This window comes from Lynx canadensis, chromosome A2, assembly GCF_007474595.2.
Source record: "Lynx canadensis isolate LIC74 chromosome A2, mLynCan4.pri.v2, whole genome shotgun sequence".
Lineage (NCBI taxonomy): Eukaryota > Metazoa > Chordata > Mammalia > Carnivora > Felidae > Lynx > Lynx canadensis.
Window position 1 is genome coordinate 36,227,951 of NC_044304.2, and position 22,733 is coordinate 36,250,683.

Here is a 22,733-nt window from a genome sequence, read left to right on the forward strand (position 1 = left end):
GATCAAGGTAAGTACAGAAAGTTACGAGTCTGCGTTTAGAAACTGTGATCGCAACTTGACAGAGTAGTTTTTTTTTTTTTTTTTAATGTTTGTTTATTTTGAGAGAGAGAGAGAGAGAGAGTGAGCAGGGGAGGAGAGGGAGAGAATCCCAAGCAGGCTCTGAGCGAACAGCTCAGATCTTAACCAACCATGATATCATGACCTGAGCTGAAATCAAGAGTCAGATGCTTAACTGAGCCACCCAGGTGCCCTGCAACTTGACAGAATCGTTTTATCTGTTGAATGTAATAATGAGCAGGAGGAATGTGTATTTTTGTGTCTATTTTTTTCCACATCTCTAGGAATTCATTTTTTCAATTGACTTTTTTCCTTAGTAATTCATTTTTATTTTTCTTCACAAGACTATAGGCCCACAATAGTTCAAAATTTTAAAAACTTGACTTTCACAACTGGTCCTTTGAAAATAACTACTCTAGAAAATAATCCAAATTTTTCTACAGTCCTGACAATAGTCATTATTCCACTTCTGAATGCTCTTAAGGACTAACATTTGAAGGAACTCTTTAGTCTGAACCTTTGTTCCTAAGAACAGGCCAAACTTAATAGTTTGAGACAATTCTGGAATCTTTATTGCTTATAACATTAAGCTTTTATGAGTACAAGAAAGATTTTGAAGAATTTTCTGAAATATAGAAAAAAAATATAAACAGCAAAGAAGGTGAGGCAATTTAAAAAATCCACCTTGTAAAATATACATTTTTATGAGGTAGATCAAAATATATACTGATACAGAGAAGCCCAAGGTATGTTCAGTGAAGAAACAAGTTGTAAACTGTACTTGTAATATGATGCTGTATTAAAAAAAATTACTATATACATAGAAGAAAACCTGAACTAATATAAATTAACCAGTCTGAAAAAAAAATCAGTTCTTACATCTGAAATGGTAGGCTCCTAGGGGCGATTATGTTCTCATGTTATATATTTGCTTTGTGTTTGAACTTCAAATTTTTATCATGACTATATGATACACCGTAATATGAAGCAGATTGATGTGTGATGTTGAACAATTTGCCTCTGTCATGTTTTGGTTATTAATAAATATACTGAAAATGCAGTTGAGAGAGGTTTTCCTAAAAAGATAGCGGGTAAAAAAAAATCATACAGCAAGCCCCCGGTGCTTCTATTTCTTTACCTTCTTTAAATATTTGGGGGCCAAGTTCCACGCGTTCTTTCCAGGCCCACTTGCAGTTCTGAGCATTCCATTTCTTGAACAGAAGAAGGCTATTTCCATTTAAGATACTTGCACGGAAGTATTAAGGTCTTCCTACGTTTCATTTCCCATTCCCTTCTCCCCATTGTGCAGGACAAATACATGCCAGATGAAACATTTTCCTGAATTTAAAAGACCAGTTTGCGACTCTGCAAAACTAGGATGAAGGGCTTGTTACAAACAAACAACATTCGCAAGATCAGGAAGCCTAAAAATTCACATCTGTCATCCTCAGCGAGGCAATAAACTACCGTATTTCATCAGTTCTAAGACAACTTTATTGTGAGACACAGCATCATTTTATGTAGCGCTAAGAAAGAAAAAAACACTGCCAATTCCTTTAGAGCATGCCATCAGTCAAAAGATGCATCCTGATTTCAAGGATGTAAATGTGAAAAGATGGGCACCTTGGCGTCAGTAAAATATGGTAATACTACAACTAAAAATCTGCAATCTTGTCCAAGAGGATTACATGAAGTAGAACACTTCAAACTGCTTTGGATGAACCCTGAATATAATGGAAGAATACGTAAACATTTTCAGTAGCACACCTTCAGTTTATTGACCTATGTAAAAAAATAATAGGTCTTAAAAAGTCAGAACAGTAAAAGAATATGCAAAAGTATTTCTGTTTCTAGAAGGCTATACAAATATGCAAAAAGGAATAAGTTACTATTTTTCTGCATGTCTTCTGTTTTGCTCCAAATTCGTTCCCCAAACTTCATTTTTAATGATACAAATGACTAAGGACCAGTTTAACAAATCATCTTTATGTATATATTACATGCTTTGGAATATAGATAGAAAATGTTCCAAAAAAGTTGTTCAGAAACTTCTCTCTTCACAATAGGAACATGAAACCTGTATAAAAGGGGGGTAGGGAGCACCTTTTATGGAATATTGAAGCAGAGTGAAGATGACAAAAAAGATCAATCTAGAATATGGATTTTTTTTTTTTAAAAACCCTACCATAAACCATAGCTAATTAGTTCTTCCAAGTGAAGTATGAGGTAGTTTTAGCCTCATAATTAAATCTGCAGCTTGGAGTTTTTTGTTTTTTTTGCTTTGTTTTGCTTTTGTTTTTTCCTTTTTAATGACTAATCTTGTTTTTGTCACTTGGTGACTTAGAACCCTCTGTGGGATCTGGACAATATGCTTACTTTCCTAATGTTCACCATTTTAAGGCACGCAATTCATCTAAAATGATGTGGCTTTTGTTTTGTTTTGGGTTCTTTGTGTTGTATTACCTTAAAATAGTTTTTCAAACTCTTGATTATAAAAACTCTCCATGTCAGGTCTGCCATTTCAAATGACAACCAAATTGGAGAGTTACCAGCCTGAATAATAACCCATCAGGCCACTGGTGTAGAAAGAAAAAAGGAGCCCAATAATATTGGACCTTAGAAAATTCTCCAAGCAGAGTTTGTCAATTATTCAGTGGGCTGCTGTGTTTTCCCCAATCTGCTACCATAAAGTTATATTACAGGATGCTCCGGCAGTAAGTCTTTCCGGAACCCATTTTATGGTGCTTATGAAAACCATCACTCTTTATAATATCCTAAAAACATTTACACTCATTCAGAACTTCATGAAAATCCAGCTTCTCTTCAAGTAATTTTCCAATACTGTCTCAATTGTTGACGTCCATGTAGAAATAGCATGTCATTCTTTGCCGGCTCACAACTCCAAACTTTCTGAAGGTGAGCAATGACTGAGGAGCTCCTCGCTGTTCTTCTTCTCATCATGCTGAACTGTGCTCTGAAATTTCCCAACCTTCCTTCCTATTGGAGACCCTGAACACACTTTTCACAGTTTTACGGTTTGCCTTCAACAACTTTTATTCCCTTAACAAGTGCTTGCTACTGATAAAGGCTGAGTCTGTCCTTGGCAATGGTTCCACCTTGCTGTTAGGTTAGTGCCCAGAGCTGGAAAGGCATGTGGTTCAGGGGCTTTTCCGTGGCCTTAGAGTGTGATTCACTTCCAGGGCAGCAAGAGTCCTCTCTTCAACCTTTGATGCCTTTAGCTTTCTAAAGCCAAACAGCTTTCTGGGAAGACGAACACATTTTGCAAGGCACACTAGTGTGAGAACACGGTGCTTGGTCAAGAGGTCCAAGTGCAGTTCAGACTAATGTTCCAGGCTTTGAATCTTCGTGCCAAAAGAGCCTCTGCTCTCTACTCTTCAGGCTTTCTTCCAACCGGTTTCCATCTGGACTGTCCAGTTGACTGATCTCTGTGTACTGTCTATTAAAGGAAACCAGAAAAGTTGTTACTCGTGGTCATTTTGATTCCCAGAGTACAAAGATTACTCAAAGAATTAGTAGAAAGCACCATCAAGAAAATATCCAACACTTGGAAATAGGCAAAGCATGACTGTGTGCTGTCTCATTGTCCTACTGGAGCATTGTTGAAAAGGCCCATGCAAGGTGTACTGAATTCTCAAGGGAGATATTCCTTTGTCTCACTTTCATTTACCATTGATAAGGACCCAGATTGTGGTAAGTTACATGTTAATTTTTAGGGTTTTTGTCTGGGAGAAATACAAATAACTTCTGTCTAGTATAAAAAGATTATGGTTAAAATTTTATCGCCCTGTGAGCCATTAACTGTTTTTTTTTTTTAAATCTAATTTCGTAATCTTATTCCAGCATTTTATCTTTCAGTGTATTGAATTCAGTCTTTTGAATTGTCTCAGAAGCAACTTTACCGTTCTGTTAGTTCTCTCATTAATGGGTTAAGTAAATCTTTGACACACGCCCATTTTCTCTTTGTGGGAGAGTCATATTTTTAACTTTTTAAAAAGTATTCCTGACAGCCACATTTTAAGTATTCTTCAAATTAAGAGACTATACTAGATCCTTTCCTCAGGGACAAAGGAATATATTTAGAGGCAGGGCACCTAGGGACACATTTTACACCCATAGGGTGTATTGGTCAAGAGTAAATTGGAAACAGCATCACATATAAAAATCACAGGCATGTTTGGAGGGTAGATCCAAATGAAGGCATCCTATTATACAAACCATTCCAATCAGCAAAACTTCAGTCCTACAGTAGTAGTTTAGAATAGGTTAGATAGTTAGTAGGTTTCTTTTTATTTTAAATTTCTTTAGTAAAAAGGATTAAAAAGTCATTGGAAGAAGAGCTTTGGAAAGAAATGCTCCGTGAAAACAGGTATTTAGTGTTTTCATCTAATACAAACACAAAGTCAGATTTCCACAGCTTCACACACCGGTCAGTGAGCAAAACACCTGCTAAGCAAGAAGCAACACACAGATCTGAGGGGCTGTACTTACTACTGCTGGCTACACTTAGCAAAAGAGAATTTAAAACTGATCTCATTTCTGGAGACACAACCATTCTCCGGGACAGAAGCCCTCGGTTTTGCCTAGTTTAGGTAGAGTTAGATAAGGAAGAGAATGGGCAATGGAAAACCGGAAGTGAAAGAAAAACAGTTATTTGAAAACACAGTTTGTAGCACAGAGACAAGAATTGGACTGTATTATATACTAGGTAGGATAAGAGACTTCAACATTTGTGATGCTGGAAAGTTTATGCCACTGACAATTATACCAAATAAGACCTGGAAACAAACTCTTATTGGTAAAAATTTATAGCTTTCTGTAATATCAAGAGCCAGACACTCTGGGAGAAAGGATCTCTAAATAATACATACTTCATTTATTTAAAAAAAATACTCAAATCTTTAACTTAAGGGCAGATCTAAAGTTTTTTATTTTTATCTTTATCTTGAAACCAAATTTCCCTCTTATTTTAAAAAATTATGTTTCCATCAAAAACACAATTTTACAGCAAATTCCTAAAACTTGGTGGATGGCTGTTATTATACTTGCCTTGGTAACAGGTCTAGTTAAATTGATCATTCTGGGGTGTAATAAAAAAATCCTTAGGGCACCTGGGTGGCTCAGTGGGTTAAGCATCTGACTTTGGCTCAGGTCATGATCTCACGGTTCATGAGTTGAAGCCATGCATCGAGCTCTCCTGTCAGCATGGAGCCTGCTTCGGATCCTCTGTCTCCCTCATTCTCTGATCCTCCCCCGCTTGCGCAGAGCATGCGCTCACTCTCTCCCCCTCTCTCTCAAAAGTAAGAAATAAAAACATTAAAAAAAATCCTCAATAGGCAAACAGATGGAAATAAGCACACCCGTACCTCTGTTGCTGGGAGGGTAAACTGGCAAATCTTTCTGGAAAGCAAGGGCTTCAAAAAATACATTTTTCAAGTTAACCCATTAATTCTACTTATTGGAATGTATCCTATGGCAATAATCTGGGATTGAGACAAATATTTTGTAGAAAGATGTTAACAGCAGCATTACAATGAATCATAATGAAAAAAAAATCTAAAAATTCAATACAGGAAATAAAGTATGGCATATTTATGAGGGGAATATCATGTTGCTCCCATGACACAAGGCTTAAAGAGTTTTAAAAAATATGAGCACATGTGTATGTTGTGATATTAAGTAAAAAAACTGGGATTCATAGACAATGAAAGATGTACAATCGTACATAAGTTTATCATTACACCCACGTTAAAAACGGATACAGAAAAATGGGGGAATGTGTCAAGATGCTAACAGAGACTACCTCTAGATGGTGGAATTATAAGTAAATTATTTCCTACTTATTTATCCCTTTATCATTTTCCTAAGTTTCCACAGCGAGCTCATATAATGTGCATGTGCGCGCACACAATAGGGATCTTTAAATAGTTTCTCATTTCCTGTACGTCGCCGCCCCTCTGACATCAGACTCCCGTGTCAAGCCATCTTGGGCTGGCTGAAATAGAAAGGCACATTTGGCAAAAACACATTTTCTCTAAAAATGTTTAGTACCTTCCTGAGTCCAGTGAAAGTGGTGTCAAGGATTTTAGAACCGTCTTACATGCTGTTTTCTGTTGTGTCTAACTCAATCAACAAAAAAGGAAAGTAAAAGTATACAAATAGGAAAACAATTTGCAAATGAACTGTACAAAACGATGAGAACTGAATCGAAAACCTTCAGCTCCAATTTTGGGCCAAAGCCATTTTAGTTCTTGCTCCTAACTCATTTGCAAGCATTATTTACAAAACCCCAAGATATATGAAGTCCTCTGAGGTATATTTTCACTAACATTCTATTTTGAGCACACCCTTTGTTGAGTTGAGACAATTGGCCTAACAGTTCCAGCCAAGAAAAACTCTCATTGAGCATGGAGAAGAAAAAAAAGGCTTTGGGGGTTGAATAGCTCTAATTCGCTTATAACATTGAATAATTTATTAAATTATGATTTCACTCATTTGTGGAATTTAAGAAACAAAACAGATCAACATAGGGGGAAGGGGGAAAAAAAGAGAGAGAGGGAAGCAAACCATAAGAGACTCTTAACTATAGAGAACAAACTGAGGGTTACTGGAGGAAAGGTGGGTGGGGGATGGGCTAGATAGGTGATGGATATTAAAGAAGGTGTTTGTTGTGATGAGCACTGGGTGTTGTAGGGAAGTGATGAATCACTAAATTGGACACCTGAAACCAATTTTACCATATATATTAACTAACTAGAATTTAAATAAAAATTGAAATTAAAAAAAAGGAAAGCAAGAAACTAAACTCTTAAAATCAACAGGATAGACACTTTTATAAGTTATTATCTGTGTAAGTCTCCCTATGCCTGAAGCAATTTGGCCTCAAGCAAATTTAAATAAAAACAAACAGAAAATGCTCATTTCTTGGCACCATGGGTTTGAATTATATTCTGTGAAAAGTGACAGGGAGACATGACCTCTTTAAACTTAACTCATCCTGCATATACAAAGAAGTGAAAAACGTGTAATGCAGAGTTTGCAATCTTTTTTAAAACTGCATTTTAACAAATTGTTCTTGTACATTTCCTCCAAATGTTTACAAAGAACCATGATTATAAATAGAACAGCTGGCTGTGTCTGTAGCTTCTTAATGAACACAGGGTCAGACACAAAAAGGCAGCAAATGTTTGAAATCAAGCCTACCAACTGTCTATGAGGAATTTTGGTGTGAGCAACCTTTTCTGGGGTAGAGATATCTTTCCTACAAGGTTTCAGAAGAATCTTAAATGGATATTATCTATACTATGGTTTTAAGCACTTCGATTTAAAAAAAAACCTTCAGACACAGATTTTAGTGTACACATGTCTAGGAATAGAGTCAAATTTGAATGATCTAGATTAGGAGTGAACAAACCTTTTCTTTAAAAGCCTGATACACAAAAACAACCAGAGATATGGGGCTCCTGGGTGGCTCAGTTGGTTCTGCATTTGACTTCGGCTCACGTCATGATCTCACAGTTTGTGAGTTTGAGCCCTGCACTGGGCTCTGTGCTGATGGCTCAGAGCTTGGAGCCTGTTTCAGATTCTGTGTCTCCCTCTCTCTTTGCCCCTCCCCTGCTCATGCTGTCTCTTTCTCTTCCAAAAATAATCATTAAAAAAAAAAACAACAGACATAGACAATATGTACATGAATGAACATGGCCATTTTCTAATAAAACTTAATTTACAAAAACAGGTGGCAGCTGGTTTGGGCCTATAGGCTATGGTCTTATGATCCTTGAGCATTCATAAAATAACATAGAATTCCTGAATTCTTTTGACCAGGGATAGGCTAGTAGAATTTTGAAGCATTGCTTTCTCACCTGCCTGGAGAGGGCAAAGGATTATAGATATTGCCATAGCAGCTGGTGTAGGAAGAATGTGCCGGGGTCTCGTATTCAGATAGCCCTACAGCTATCTGGGTCCTCCAGTTCCCAGAAGCATTTGTAGAAGATACTGGAAATAAAAATGAAAAGAGACAAAATTAGTGAGAATATTCAAAGTGAAGATTATTTAGGCCATTTAGACATACATTATAATTATCTGTGTGCAGAGATTAAGAGACAATGGTTATAATCAACAGAGTTCTTTTCTATTCAAGTATAGTCACTTACTGGCCATGTGACCTTGGACAAATAGTTTATTCTCATTAAGCCTTAGTTTCTTCGCCTGTAAAGTGGGGATGATAATACAAATACATCCTGTATAGGGATGGTATCATGATTAAATAAGGTCATATATGAGAATATTTAACACTTTGCCTGGTACAGAGTAAGCACCCCAAAATGGTAACTATTGATATCATTACGAACGAGAATAAAGTTAATTGAAAGGCATGCTATAAAAAATAACCTAAAAGGCAGGTAGAAAAAAAAAATTCTCATATATGAAGAGAGTCTTTCCATTTGGGCTATGGTGGCTAGATATATAGAAGGCTTTATTTGCAAAGATAAGGCAACGAGTTTGAGTCTCTTGGAGGCCTTTGGTGGAAAAGCACTCCATAAATTGACCTGTTGGGATAAGACTGTTCCTCAGCCCAAGGCAACATCAGCCACTAGCAGAATCAATGCATACTTTTTGCCTAAAAAAAAAAAAGTGTGTGTGTGTGTGTGTGTGTGTGTGTGTGGGAAGGGGTGGGGAGGGTAATTAGAACAGGAGGCATTTCAGGAAGAAGAGAATTAGCTCTACTGAGGGACTGAACTGGAGCAAGACAAGGGCACAATGCAGGAACAAAGCCTAGTGAATGTGTCGCACTGGTGTTTGTTGTTTCCCCTCTAAAACCAGTCCTGCCACATGCTGAGGACGCACAACGTGCCCACAATGGCAGGCTGGTGGTCCAAGACCCATACTGCTCATGGATCCTTCCGGCTCCCCTCCATTTCGGTTCCTGGCAGCCACCCTCCGCCTCTTCTTTCTCACACCCACAAAACCCTTGTGACCAGTGTAGGACAGACACATTTCAAAACTCATCTGTGGCCCTGGATGCCATGAGATTTTGACTCAAAGATGTAATTCTCTCACTTTGAGCTTCCACGAATGTTTCATAACTCTGAGTCAGGGGCTGGCGGGCTTGGTGGTGAAGGTGTCAGAGCCGTGGCAGAATTCCCATTCCAGCACTTACCAGCTTTGGGGCTCAGGCAGGGTCATTTGAACTCGCTAAGCTAGAACTGCCTCCATGGCAAGATTAGGATACTCATAATAAACAACAACAGCACTCACTGTACAGAAGTGTTGCATACATTAAATGGGATAGTGCACATAAAACACTGAGCATGCTGTGTGGCCCAGGGTTAAGCTGCCAACAGATGATGGCTGTCATTTCTACTAAAACTGAGTCATCAACAGAGTCTTCAGCTGGCTGGAAGGAATTACCAAACCCCTAATTTGGCAAATAATAGGAAACTCTCCATGATGCGTGTGTGCGTGTCTGTTGTAATACATTTTTGTAGCTATTAAATGTAGACTGGAATGAAGAAAACTCCAAAAGGGAATTCTAGGAGGTCTAATTTTATCCCTCTGATTCCTTACTACAGTGTAACGCTTTTTGGTCTGTGGGGCGGAATCCTGCTGCTACCAGGTAACCTCCTACTGGGTCTGAATCAGGAAACATTAACTCCGTTCTTACCTTTGCCTGAGACACCGAGCCAAGCACTAGTAACGCTGTGGTTTGGGAGGTGCACCTGCTTCTCTCTGGCCTATTTAAATAGGCATTACCCCAGCTCTGTGCCCCAATGGGCTTCTATATGCATCTCAGCCCTCCTTGTTTGGTTCTTTCTTTCTAACACTATCCCCGGGTTTGGTTTCTGAAAGAACCTCATGCAACGCCCTGAACTGTAGGGTGAAGAAAGGCACTGTATAGACGTGAGCCATAAATAACAAGGAATACATGACAGGACGCTTTTTGTATGTTAGATATGGTAATAAGTGGGAAAGCCCTCACGGAAGTCCAAAGTCCGACGCAAACAGAAGAGACATTAAACCCAAATAGAAATCTCCATGGAAATGCCTCTGGTCAACAAGCTTATGAAACTTTTAAAGACACAGTTTTCACAGATTTATTACTCAATGAGTTGGGAATCCCTGTGCTGTCTTACTAAGGGGTCATGCTTGAAAGCAGGGGCAAGAATGCATGACCTCAGGTTTTCACACAGTCCAGGGCTGTAGAGCTTTAAAAGAGTTTTCTTTGTATACGTTCCTCTGGCTGCTAACTAGACTGGGTGCTCAAGGCTGGAAACCGTGTCAACGTTGTCTCCTCAGCATCTGCGATATGCCTGCTTGTTTGCTGAATAAACGAAACCATTGGCAGATACTCCTCTTTCTCCCCACTTCTCTACTGAGGGCAGCTCGCACAGCTGGGGGGCATGGGGGTAAGCAGAAAGTTCTTCACGGGTTTTAGTGGATGGAGGGGCCAAAGTCGATGCCTGAAGGGAATATCTCTAATCAAAATTATCTTGGAGAATCCCTTAAAGCAGCCATAAAGTAAAGTCTAAAGGATTACTGAATTGAGTCAAGGCATGCAAAGTACTTAGAACAGTGCCAGGAACAGTGTTTATTAAATGCTGGCTCCCCTCATAATTATTAGGAGCCTCACGTAGCTACCTGAACATTCAAACCAAACTGCCTTTAGATGATCAAGTTCCTGCTGGTGAACAGGGAAGCGTGTATAATCCTAATGTTTTCTGCTTACCCGAAGGGTTTACTCTGCTTTTGAATATATCAAACATCTGTGACCAGAACACTTTTATGAGATGTGGCTATCAAGGTAAGACCTAGAAAAGATACAATATTTGAAAGCCTCCAACACCGAGAGGCATAGAGTAAGTGCTCAATGAATATCTGCTGCATTTGAATCTACAACTTGCTCCATCAGACTCCTGTGGGCTGTGTTCTTTGGAAAGCTAGAAAGACTAACTGTTTTTAAGTTGGCAATTCTTACTGTGGTGCCACAGAACGGCTACCCAGCTCATGACCTTGGGTACTGGTCCCATGATCCCTGAGGGGAGTGGTTTAGGGGGCGGGTGGACGGCGGGCATGAGGTAAAATTCAATCTGGGTATCAAGCGCCTCCGCCATATTCTTACCTGAAGAGTAGGAAGATGTCCGACTGCTGGGAGAGCAGGGTACTTGCAGCCCAGCAAACCCCAGGCATCTCTGCGATCCCCTGTCGGAGTCAAAGCTAGTCTGGGGGCTGTGCCCCTGATCCTTCTGTCCAGAGGCCCGCTGGTACCAGCCACGCAGGTGCTCGGCAACTAAGGCCTTGTGGATGTTTTTGGTGATGTGCTCTGACTTAGCTGCAGCCTTCCTGGGCAGCCGGAGAGTTGCATATGGGTTATGGGGTACCCGGTCGACCTCGTCTTCATGAAAGGACCTGCTATAGTCCCTTTGGCGCTCGTATCCATAGTGGACCGAGGACCGGTAGGAAGGATTGACACTGTACTGTCCCTCAGTGTCATTCTCATAGACATAGGCGCCACTGTAATAAAGGTCACACTCTGCATATGGTGTGTACCCGGCAATATAGTAACTAGAAGAAGGTTGTTCCTGACTCTTTGTGTAGACGCCATTCCTCAAACTATCCTTTTGTGCTAGGTTGGGCATGCTTCCTGAATTTGAAGTCGAAACATTCTGTTTCTTAGACCTTCTCCGGCCCCTGGCACGAGTGTCCAGAGTCTGAGTAGTGTAATAGGGGCCAGCAACAGGCGTCACGCAGTAATACTCTGTGCTTGATTGGCTGGTGTAGGAAGACCCGTCATCCAGGATTTCCGTACTACTGCTTCTTTGGGATTTGGAGAGGGAGAAAAATGGCTTATCGTTGTCCATCTCAGACAGCAGGTGGGACTGAGACTCAAGGCTTCCACTCCGCTGGCGGCAGTGTTGGGAAGAAGATTCGGGTCTGCAAGAGGAGAAAGGCAAACTTGTAACAGAGAATCAAGGAAAGGAGGATGGAAATTAAAAACACAAAGACATGGTTGAAGGATTTAATCACCCCTTGAAAAACTATAAAACTTTTAAGGTTTCCATGGGCGCCTGGGTGACTCAGTCAGCTGAGTGTCCAACTCTTGATTTCAGCTCAGGTCATGATCTCACAGTTGTGAGACCGAGCCCTGTGTCAGGGTCTGCCATGGGGGTGGAACCTGCTTAAGATTCTCTCTCTCCTTCTCCCTCTCCCTCTGCCCCACTTCTCAAAACAAACAAACGAAAACTTTTAAGGTTTCCAAAGCAGACTGCACAAGAGAATCCATTTGTTCACATAATCCATTGGTTCCCATGCAAGTTCACTGTCATGGTCCAAATGCGAAAAGAACCAGGTTCTATAAATTGTGCAATCCACAGCCTTACTCGAGGGTAGGGAAGATAAACTGATGATGTGCAACTTGTATCAAAGCCGAAAAAAAAAAAAAAAACCCAGTGGGTCTTGGGAGGTTCCTCTCCTCCAACGGGATAGCAGGAGACAGACTGAGGTGAAGGCAGCATGGCATGGGGGAGAGTCTGGCTCTGACGCCAGACATATCTGGGCTGAGTCATGGCTCTGCCATTTCCCAGCTCTGCCAGCTTGGGTAAGACATTTAACCTCTCTCAACCTTGCTTCCGCCTCTGGAAAATGAGGGGGTTAAATGGTATCTGATATTTACAATTAAAATATAATACCTACAAAAATATAATATCTATTCGAACAAAGGACATTTTCAAGTACATTTCCTTTGTACTTGAAAGTACACGCAGTAGGGACTGGTGGCTCAGCGAGTTAAGCATCCAACTTCGGCTAAGGTCACGATCTCAAGGTTCATGAGTTCGAGTCCAGTGTCGGGCTCTCTGCTGTCAGCACAGAGCCTGCCTTGGATCCTCTGTCCCCCTCTCTCTCTGCCCCTCGTCCGCTTGTTCTCTCTCTCTTTCTCCATCTCAAAATATATAAATAAACTTAAAAGAAAAAGTACATTGAAAATGTAGACCTGTAAAATAGTCCTGCTGCCTCAAGTCCCTTAAAATGATTAAAAAACACAAGAAAGTAAAGCAAAATTTTGAAGCAAAAATCAGCAGAGTCCAAGTAACTGGAAGGAAGCGCTCTTACTCCAAGTGGCTGCTGCTGTAGGCGTTGCGGGTGAGAACCGGTGTGGTGGGCATGCTGCGTCCTCCCTGGGGCCGCCTCTCCAGGGTTCTGTAAGGGCTGCTGTGTGTCGACAGCATTTCCCTGTGATGGTAAAGAGAAGAATTGCGGAAATGATGAGCCTCCCCACATCTCTGGCAAACATCCTAAGGTGCTTTGAGACTTTCTGGAAGCTGAAGAAAGGGAGCATAGGAGGAAACTGGGAAGGGTGTCTTAGTAGCCTGTTATGTCCTAGGTGAGTTTGAGGGGAAACATGAGTGATCTCTCTGAGTCATAAATAGGAAGGAAAATAATTTTAAAAACTTTTTAAAAGAGTATACTGAATAAAAGAGACTGGAAGCAACTAGAGGGATGCCTGGGTGGCTCAGTCAGTTAAGGATCAGACTCTTGATTTCGGCTCATAGTCATGGGATCAAGTCCTGCGTCCGGCTCTGTGCTGAGCACAGAGCCTGCTTAAGATTCCCTCTCTCTCCCTCTGCCCCTCCCCGGCTCATGCTCTCTCCTCTCTCTCTCAAAACAAACAAACAAACAAACAAACAAACAAACAAACAGAAAAACCAACCAACTAGAGCAGGGGCAGCAAAGCCTTTTTCTGTAAAGAGTGTAATGGTCAATTTTTTTGGCTTTGCCAGCCAGATGGCCCTGTCTTGACTGCTTTACTCTGTCCCTGAAGTACAAAAGCAGTGTAGACAAGATGTAAGTGAATGGGAGTGGCTGTGTACTGGTAAAGCTTGGCTGTGGATACTAAAAGCCAAATTTCATATAATTTTCACATTTGATTTCCCCTCCAACTATTTAAAAGTACAAAAATCATTCTTAGTTCACAGGCCATACAAACCAGGTGGCAGGATGAATTTGGCCAGTGGGTTGTTGTTTTCAAGCCCGTGGATGAAAAGGCAACATACTTAAATCACTTTGTCCACTTCCCAGCATGGTGAGAGCACAATTTGAAGTCAGTTTTTTAATTAAACATGACTTTGAATACATTTTTACTAGTACCAAAGCACAAGTTCATTGCAGAAAATTTTGAAAATACAGATTAAAAACAAGAAAAATTTAAATGTCTATAATCTTGAACCTCAGATATAGCCAGTCAACACTGAATATTTTCAGATATTTTTACTAAGCATATTTACTTACAAGCATTTACAGTTTTTAACAATAAAAAAATAAGATCTTACTGTACATTCTCTTTCAAAACCCACATTTAAAATTTTTTTTTTTTAAATTTTTTTTTTTCAACGTTTATTTATTTTTGGGACAGAGAGAGACAGAGCATGAACAGGGGAGGGGCAGAGAGAGAGGGAGACACAGAATCAGAAACAGGCTTCAGGCTCCGAGCCATCAGCCCAGAGCCCGACACGGGGCTCGAACTCACGGACCGCGAGATCGTGACCTGGCTGAAGTCGGACGCTTAACCGACTGCGCCACCCAGGCGCCCCTAAAACCCACATTTAAAAAGAACTCTATCTATTGGGGCACCTGAGTGGCTCAGTTGGTTAAGCGTCCGACTTCAGCTCAGGTCATGATCTTGCAGATTGCGAGTTTGAGCCCCGCATCAGGCTCTGTGCTGACAGCTCAGAGCCTGGAGCCTGCTTTGGATTCTGTGTCTCCCCCCCGCCTCTCTCTGTACCTCCCTGCTGGCGCTCTGTCTCTTTCTCAAAAATAGATAAACATTAAAAAAAAACACAAACCCAAAACACCTCTATCTAATGTTCTTTGTTGGTTAATATTCATCTACAATGTTATTTTAATGACAGTTTAGCCTTCCACTGTAAGGACTTGTAACATATTTAAACAATCTACTAGTTAAACATTTGGGTTATTTTCAGTTTGTCACTAATGTAAACAGTGCTGTGATGAGCATCCTGTAGTTAACTAATTCAACAGGAAAAATTCCTCTAAGTCAAATTGCTGGATCAAAGAGCAAACCTATCTTAAGCTATTAAGGAAGTAGGTATAATAATTTTTAAGATAAGATTTCTGGTTATAATTTTTTCCCCTTTGCTGCAATAGCTTTGTTTTCCCTAATATAATAAATACACTTGTCCAGTGCTATCCAATGACGGAAATGTGTTGTATCTGTGCTGTCCAATATTCTACCATTAGCCCACATGTGCCTATTAGCACTTGACATATGGCTAGCATGACTGAGGAAGTGAATTTTTAATTTTATTTACTTTTAATTCAACTGGCCAGCACAGCTCTAAACACTTGGATTTCTATTATTTAAGGCAACAGTTCTAAATGCTAACAACTGGGGCTGAGAGGTGATAAAAGCTGTCACTGGTCTTTGAGAAATACAACAAAACGCTAGCTTTATTTTCATAGGGAAGAATTATTTAATCTAAACAATCTTCCTATATTTTAAGACAAACTTCTACCTTTAAACTTCTTTTAAGACAAACCTTCTACCTTTGCTGACTCCAACATTTACTTGACTCCAACATTTACTAGTTGATGAACCCAACAGGTCATTCAAGCTTTCTGGTCCCTGGTGTGCTTCTCCGTAAAAGGTAATGATATTAAAACACTTTGAACAGTGTCTGACGTACCGTAAGTGTCCAAAATGTTAACTTCATCATCTTAGTTTTATGACAATGACTGTATTTTTTATTTAATGTCATTTGTTCCCCCGTGAAATCATAGTATTGTTATTTGAACATTCTGAGTAGCCAGAGTAAACATTTGGTAATCCTATCTTGGGCCCTATTTATTTTTTCTTTTTTTAATAGTATTGATCCACGCAGTCAAATTCTGAGAATCACTGGCCTGTCGTCATCTTTTTACAAGCTGGTGTTACTGCCTGATAATATTTACCTGAGACATTTGAGAAAAAAGTCATATCATCTATTTTACAGATTAAAATGAGTTGAAGTCTCATTTCTATTTGAAAGATTAGAAGTCATTTCTGTCACTTGCACTGATGGAGTGATATTTAATGACGGTTTCCTGACACCATGGGTTATGAAACTAAACTTTGGACATTATATCCAAACCCACACTATAAATAAGGTCCCCTAGAACCTAACATAAATCAAACAGACTTTAAAATATAGGAAACTGCCAAATGCTTTGAAAAGATCTCTTAGAAACACTTGCACTTGCTGTCAACAACAAATGATGGGGTTAGTTTCTAGGCTTTGGTTTTAAAAGAGAATCCCTTTTGAAAGGACAAATAGGGTAATGTCAAAAAGGCTGAACCATTTTGAAGGTAAGATCTCATGGCTGTGAGGATACTGATGATGTGACTTCTCACCTGGACTGCCTGGTATCCACAAACTGTTCATTGACAGACGACTTTCTGAAATGGATTCGCTCGATACCGAGAGACTTGGGGGGAAGAATTCTTGGAGAATGAGGTACTGAACTTGGTCGCTGCCCAGCAAGAGTGAAGGCATCAGCTATAGTAAGTAAATTAACGAATGGATAAATAAGTAGGTAAATAGATAATGAAAGCTTGCCAGCACTCAAAAAACAAAAACAAAAACAAAAAACCAAAAAACAAATCAGAAGACCTGGTGAACATACAGTTTTTCCACAGATGGTTTTGGAAGTATATTACTTTCAGGAAATTTATTTTTGTACTTTATACACTAGAAAAAAGAAATTACTGAATACTGCTGACGCTTGAACAACACAGGTCTGAACTGCATGAGTCCACATAAGCACGAATTTTTTTTCTTAAATATAGTACAGCACTGCAAATGTACTTTCTCTTCCTTAGGATTCTCTTCATAACATTTTCCTTTCTCTAGCTTATGTAACTGTAAGAATACAGTATTTAATACATGTAACAGATATGTGTTAATTGACTGTTTAAGTTAATGGTAAGGCTTCTACCAACAGTAGGCTGTTAGTAGTTAAGTTTGGGGGGGAGTCAAAAGTTATACTTAGATTTTCAACTATGGGGGCTGTGGCCACCCCAACCCCCACATTGTTCAAGGGTCAACTGTACTCGTGTGGGACCTGATCCAACTTTTGCCAATTCAGTAGGTGCCACTCTGAGCAAAGAAACTACTCAGGTGGAATGGGTGATACTAGAGCTTTTTGAGAGTTATATTAAAGAGCTCCTGGGGCTCAGTCATTTAAGCGTTCAACTTTGGCTCAGGTCACAATCTCACAGTTCCTGAGTTCGAGCCCCGCACCGGGCTCTGTGCTGACAGCTCAGACCCTGGAGACTGCTTCGGATTCTGTGTCTCCGTCTCTCGGCCCCTCCCCCACTTGTGCTCTGTCTCTATCAAAAATAAATAATCATTAAAAAAAAAAAAAAAAAAAAACACTCCTTCCACCACAAACAACGAAAAACCCTAGTGTGTAAAAGGCCAAAGGGAAGCTATCCTATGAAGCTGGAGTGGATCACTTTGTTCACCTTTCAAGTTCTTCGGCCTCTTTGGCTGACCAGAGAGGCTCATCCTGTCATTGAAAGTAATATAACTGATCGATGCTGAGTCATGAGAGCCTTGTTATGCCCCCCCACTGACATGTGCATTTTCAAAGAGGAATGGCAAGCATGACCCAATTTCAGCTCAAGGAAAGAATTTGGGAATGTTGGAGTTTCATGCACCGTAACACTTGGGGTGGGGCGGGGCTGGGGAGATAAAACAGTATGGGTAGCAGTTTCCCAAAATTCTTTAAATCATGTCATTCAGGTAGCCACTCCTCTGCTTAAGCACAAAGGATTACAAAGAAATACTCTATCACTTGATACGAAATCCATTCCATCAGGAAATGTGTGGAACACAGGCCATCACAACACTAATGGCCTTCCTCTATGAAACCAACACAATGACATGTAACCCAATTTCCAAAATGTGTATGTCTTCCTAAGGAAAATAAAATAAACTCCTAGCTATCCAGAATACAGTGATAATCGAAGTTTACACTATATTTCTTGGTTTGAGATTAGACTCCAAATATATAAGATGTCACCATTGGGAAAAGGTGAGTGAAAGACTGTATTATTTACGCAAATCCCTGTGAACCTGTAATCACTTCAAGATAAAATAAATGTTTAAAAAAATCCTATAGAGGGGCGCCTGGGTGGCTCAGTCGGTTAAGCGGCCGACTTCGGCTCAGGTCATGATCTCGCGGTCCGTGAGTTCGAGCCCCGCGTCGGGCTCTGTGCTCACGGCTCAGAGCCTGGAGCCTGGTTCAGATTCTGTGTCTCCCTCTCTCTGACCCTCCCCCGTTCATGCTCTGTTTCTCTGTCTCAAAAATAAATAAACGTTAAAAAAAAAAATTAAAAAAAAAAATCCTATAGAGCGGAGGCTGGCTGGCCCAGTAGGTAGCGCATGCAACTCTCAACCTCAGGATCGTAAGTTCAAGCCCCACATTGGGCATAGCGCTTAGTTAAAAGTAAAATAAAATAAAAAGTAAAGTAAAATAAAAATAAAATAAAAGTAAAATAAAATGGGTGGCTCAGTTGGTTAAGCGTCTGACTTCAGCTCAGGTCATGATCTCATGGTTCGTGGGTTCGAGCCCCGAATCGGGCTCTGTGCTGACAGCTCAGAGCCTGGAGCCTGCTTCGGACTCTGTGTCTCCCTCTCTCTGACCCTCCCCTTGCTCGTACTGTCTCTCTGTCACTCTCAAAAATAAATAAACATTAAAAAAATTAAAATAAAATAAAAATCCTATTAAAAAAATCCTACAGAGCCTCACAAACGCTTACTGAGAAACTGACTATCACGCGAGTAATAGTCATGCAATTTGTATGGTACTGTATTTTATTTAATGCTGAATTAACCTGGATAGAAGTTAATCATCGTCTCTGTTCCCTAACCATTCTGCGTAAGTTAGTTGATTCTACTTTTCCCAAAAGAATAACATGTAGGCTTTACCAAATTAAAGCAATTGTCTTAGTAGTTCAAAATATATAACATATTAAATCAAAATAACATACTTACAATCATCATAGGTGGTAGTGTCAGACAAGGAGCTGCTCTCTGATGGGATTATGTCTTCTGTGAATAAAAATAAGTGCCTTTAGAATAACTGGGCCTTTATATACCTACAGTGAGTTTAATAAAGCAATTCTCAACGGAGTGCATCTTATTTTTATTTAGTAAGCGTAACTAATTACAGTGCATTGAGGATAATTAACAATCATAAAAATGGAATAATTTCCTGCCAAAAATATAAACATCTTAGATGTCATACAAATATGACTATGTGTCATATACAAATAGTCCATACAAATATGGACAGATATGGACTATTTCTTAAAATGGCACCGACTTCAAGGGAGTTTTCGTATGCAGCAAGTTTCCAATCTAGCTTCTACATGAGACGAAAACTGTACCCTATACATTGAGGGCTTGTAACCAACGAACTGGAAACAAAAATCATGCCATTCGTGTCATAAATACTAAATGTTATGTAACACACACTTGAACCTTCATGTGAAAATCCGTTAGTGTAAATTAATTTTTGAATCCTCCCTGAAGAAAAGGGACTGTTCTTAATAGGTGAACACTTTGTGGAGCATGACCTTCTCGGTAAGACCCGGGTGTCTATGTGGCACTACGGACATTTTGGACTAGACAATTCTTTGCTGACGGGAGCTGTCCTTCGCAATGAAGGATCTTCAGCCTCCACCACTCTCTCTCAGCAGCACCTCCACACTCAGTTGTGTCAACCAAAAATGCCTGCAGACATTGCCAAGGGTTCCCCGGGGTGCAAAATTGCTCCTGGTTGAGAACCAACGGATTAGACAGACCTGGGTTTAATTCTTGGTTTTGTCACTTAACTGGCTGCGAGACCTTGGGCAAATGACTTAATCTCTCTGAGCGTCATTTGGGTCAACTGGAACAGGAATATGACTAGTATGTGGTCCGCAGTGCCGAGGTGAGCAGTAAGTGAAGTAACGGATGTACAGCCCTTAGCCTGGCTCCTTGCACAGGGCAAATGCTCAATAAATGTTAGCTACACTTCTTGCTTTTATTACCTAGACACAGCATTCTGGTGGCGGGAAATGCCCATTATGCTCCTGAGTGTTACCGCTGCCCATCAAATGTTAAAAAATGTGGTTAGAAATAAAAATCTTCTCAGATGTGTTGATCTGCCTTGGCAAAACATTCCATACACAGGCATGTATTGGCATGAGTACTGGCGTGATTACAGGCAAATACAGCACCTTCGTATTCACTTTTTTGCCATTATGAAGGAAATCTCTCCCATCTGATCTCAAATGATGTTAATCTCCATCAGAGCCAGGCGGACTATCTCTTAATTGGACACACAGTAGTAGAGCTTGAAGGCAAGGTGCCAATACAGTCAGCTGTCAGGCACATTAAAAAAAAAAAAAAATCTACCCAATAATCTGCTGTCCAAATGTCACTCATTATAAAGGAGATCACTTGAATCTTGCACAGTTTGGAGATGAATGGGCCACAACAAATGGTTATGAAAGTTAAGCACACTGCTAATCACCTATCTCTGTAGGTCCAGAATGTAACCACCTCCAAGGCCAACTGGACTTCTCATTCAGAGTTAAAGCCATCCTAAATTCTCCAGCTGTAGCTGACTAACATTTGTGCGTTGATGTCTGTGCATTCACAAAAGCCATATCTCTGCTTCATAAATCATACGGCCCTAAACCCAAATATATTCTATAAGCCTAGTTACTATATTTCATCAAATCTAAGATATATAACTATTGATGTCTCCGTTAAAAAAGAAAAAGTATTGCCAATTACAATGGTAATACACCATCAGGTATAAAATTATTCAAATTGATAAAAATTATTCAAATTTCACAGATGTTGAAATGTGGAAAAAATAGTCTTGGGATCAAAGAAATATAAGCATATTTCAACCAGTGATCAAGGCTGAAAACCATGCTGATAAAGTAAGGCCAACTGGACTTGGAATCTACCTAAATGAGATTTTCAGTGTACTTTTTCCCTGAATATGAAAGTCTTAGGCATATAATGTTGAGAATTTTGAAGATAAAGAAATTTACTTAAAAAAATTAAGTTATTTGAAATTCCACAGCTACTAGTATTTTGAAATATTTCCCAACCAGTTATTGTAAGTGCATATTTATATAATGTCAGGATCATATTATGGTTACAATTTTATACCCCGCTTTCTGCACTCCATGGTATATCACATTTGTCCCTATCTTTAAATAGCCTCCACACATGGCAGGAACTGTAAAAGCTCTATTCACAAATGTTACATAGGCATTAAGAAAATGTATGGTCCCTGCATTAAAAACCTTTCAGAAACTACTGGATAGGCCCAGCTCTCTTACTACTCCGTGATGTTGAGTGTATTTCTTGCAATGACATCAGGCCAGTTAAAGGTGAATCTGTCATATCATGAACGAATATGGCCATGAATGCTGTTTCATCCTGAAAATTTAAGCAACGCAATAGTGTAGTGTTAACAACAGTGAGAAGGTCACCGCAAACCAAGTTCACATACTTGTAACACTGAATCCCAAACCATTTTTACCCTAAGAAACTTACCTTTAATCATGTTCTTTCTTTTATCTCTTACCAAATGAACTAATTTGGAAATGCTAGATACCATCAAGGATATATCGACTACGTGACTCAAGGAACCTCACTTCTTACGAACCTGGTAAAATCACTGTTGCTTTCTGGCTGGGTTTCTTTCCACATCTGATCCGGTATTCATTTATTGCGTTTTCAATGTCCTGAAGCTTTTTCACAGCATCCGTGTAATCCTGCTTTCGTTTTTTCTTCACGGTTTTACAAAGGTCTGGCTCGTTGGCAAGTTTCTTCGCAGCTTCAACCAGCTTTTGCTGTATTAGGAAATTGCTCTCCAGTTCTTGTAGAGCAGGGTCCTGCATTTATACAATGATACAGTTTCTTGTACATTTTCAAATCAGGTGCTCTTTGAGAATAAAACCTTCCTAAGTTTACTGCATATGTAACTTCAAACACTTTCCTGGAAGACAAACCTTCCTCATCTATTTATCTCAACTTATCACTAATCCGACTTTTTTTCTTTTAAAGAAGGGAATGCCCCTGCAATCAGTTAGTTGGTTGGGTGATGATGATATTTTTCAAGGAGAGATTCTTAATCCAAGATTCACAGACGTAGACAGTTATGTTAACACACATAGCTTTAGAGACAGATACATTTGAGTTTGATTTCTCTTTCTAATGGTTCCTGGTTGCATGACCCTGGAAACACTGCTGAAATTTTTTAATGTTACAGGTTTTTCTCATTTTGTATCTCCATTTCTTTCTTTCTTTCCTTTTTATTTTTTCTGTGCATCTCCATTTCAAATGCAGATAACATTTACCTTATAAAAGTACAGCAAAGGTTACATGAGAATAATATATGTGCATTACTTAGCTCAGGACTGGGTATACTCTATAAGTTGCAAAGCTCACTCTATTCATGATGGAAACTGCTATCATTTCTAAAGCCAAGATGGCTAAATTTGGGCAAGAAGCAGGAGTAGGGTCCTACTGTCCAATGACTCAGATGAGAGAAAACACTGTATACTGGAACTTTATTATACCCGAATGCTGCAC

The 22,733-nt window shown here is 39.7% G+C and overlaps 1 protein-coding gene across 6 annotated transcripts in view; it reads right to left on the reverse strand.

Annotated features, from left to right (window-relative positions):
• Positions 1–1,533: 1,533 nt before the first annotated feature.
• Positions 1,534–22,733, reverse strand: part of FRMD4B (FERM domain containing 4B) — a 325,040-nt gene continuing 303,840 nt past the window's right edge. For all 6 annotated transcript variants that reach the window (XM_030307219.1, XM_030307220.1, XM_030307216.1 and 3 more), the window contains 7 exons: positions 21,805–22,033; positions 19,125–19,181; positions 16,478–16,622; positions 13,183–13,302; positions 11,195–12,006; positions 7,938–8,070; positions 1,534–3,514 (listed from right to left, as the gene is read on the reverse strand). In XM_030307219.1, coding sequence (XP_030163079.1) covers positions 3,394–3,514; positions 7,938–8,070; positions 11,195–12,006; positions 13,183–13,302; positions 16,478–16,622; positions 19,125–19,181; positions 21,805–22,033 — 1,617 coding nt within the window. In that variant the 3' untranslated portion in view covers positions 1,534–3,393. The remainder of the gene's footprint in view (positions 3,515–7,937; positions 8,071–11,194; positions 12,007–13,182; positions 13,303–16,477; positions 16,623–19,124; positions 19,182–21,804; positions 22,034–22,733) is intronic.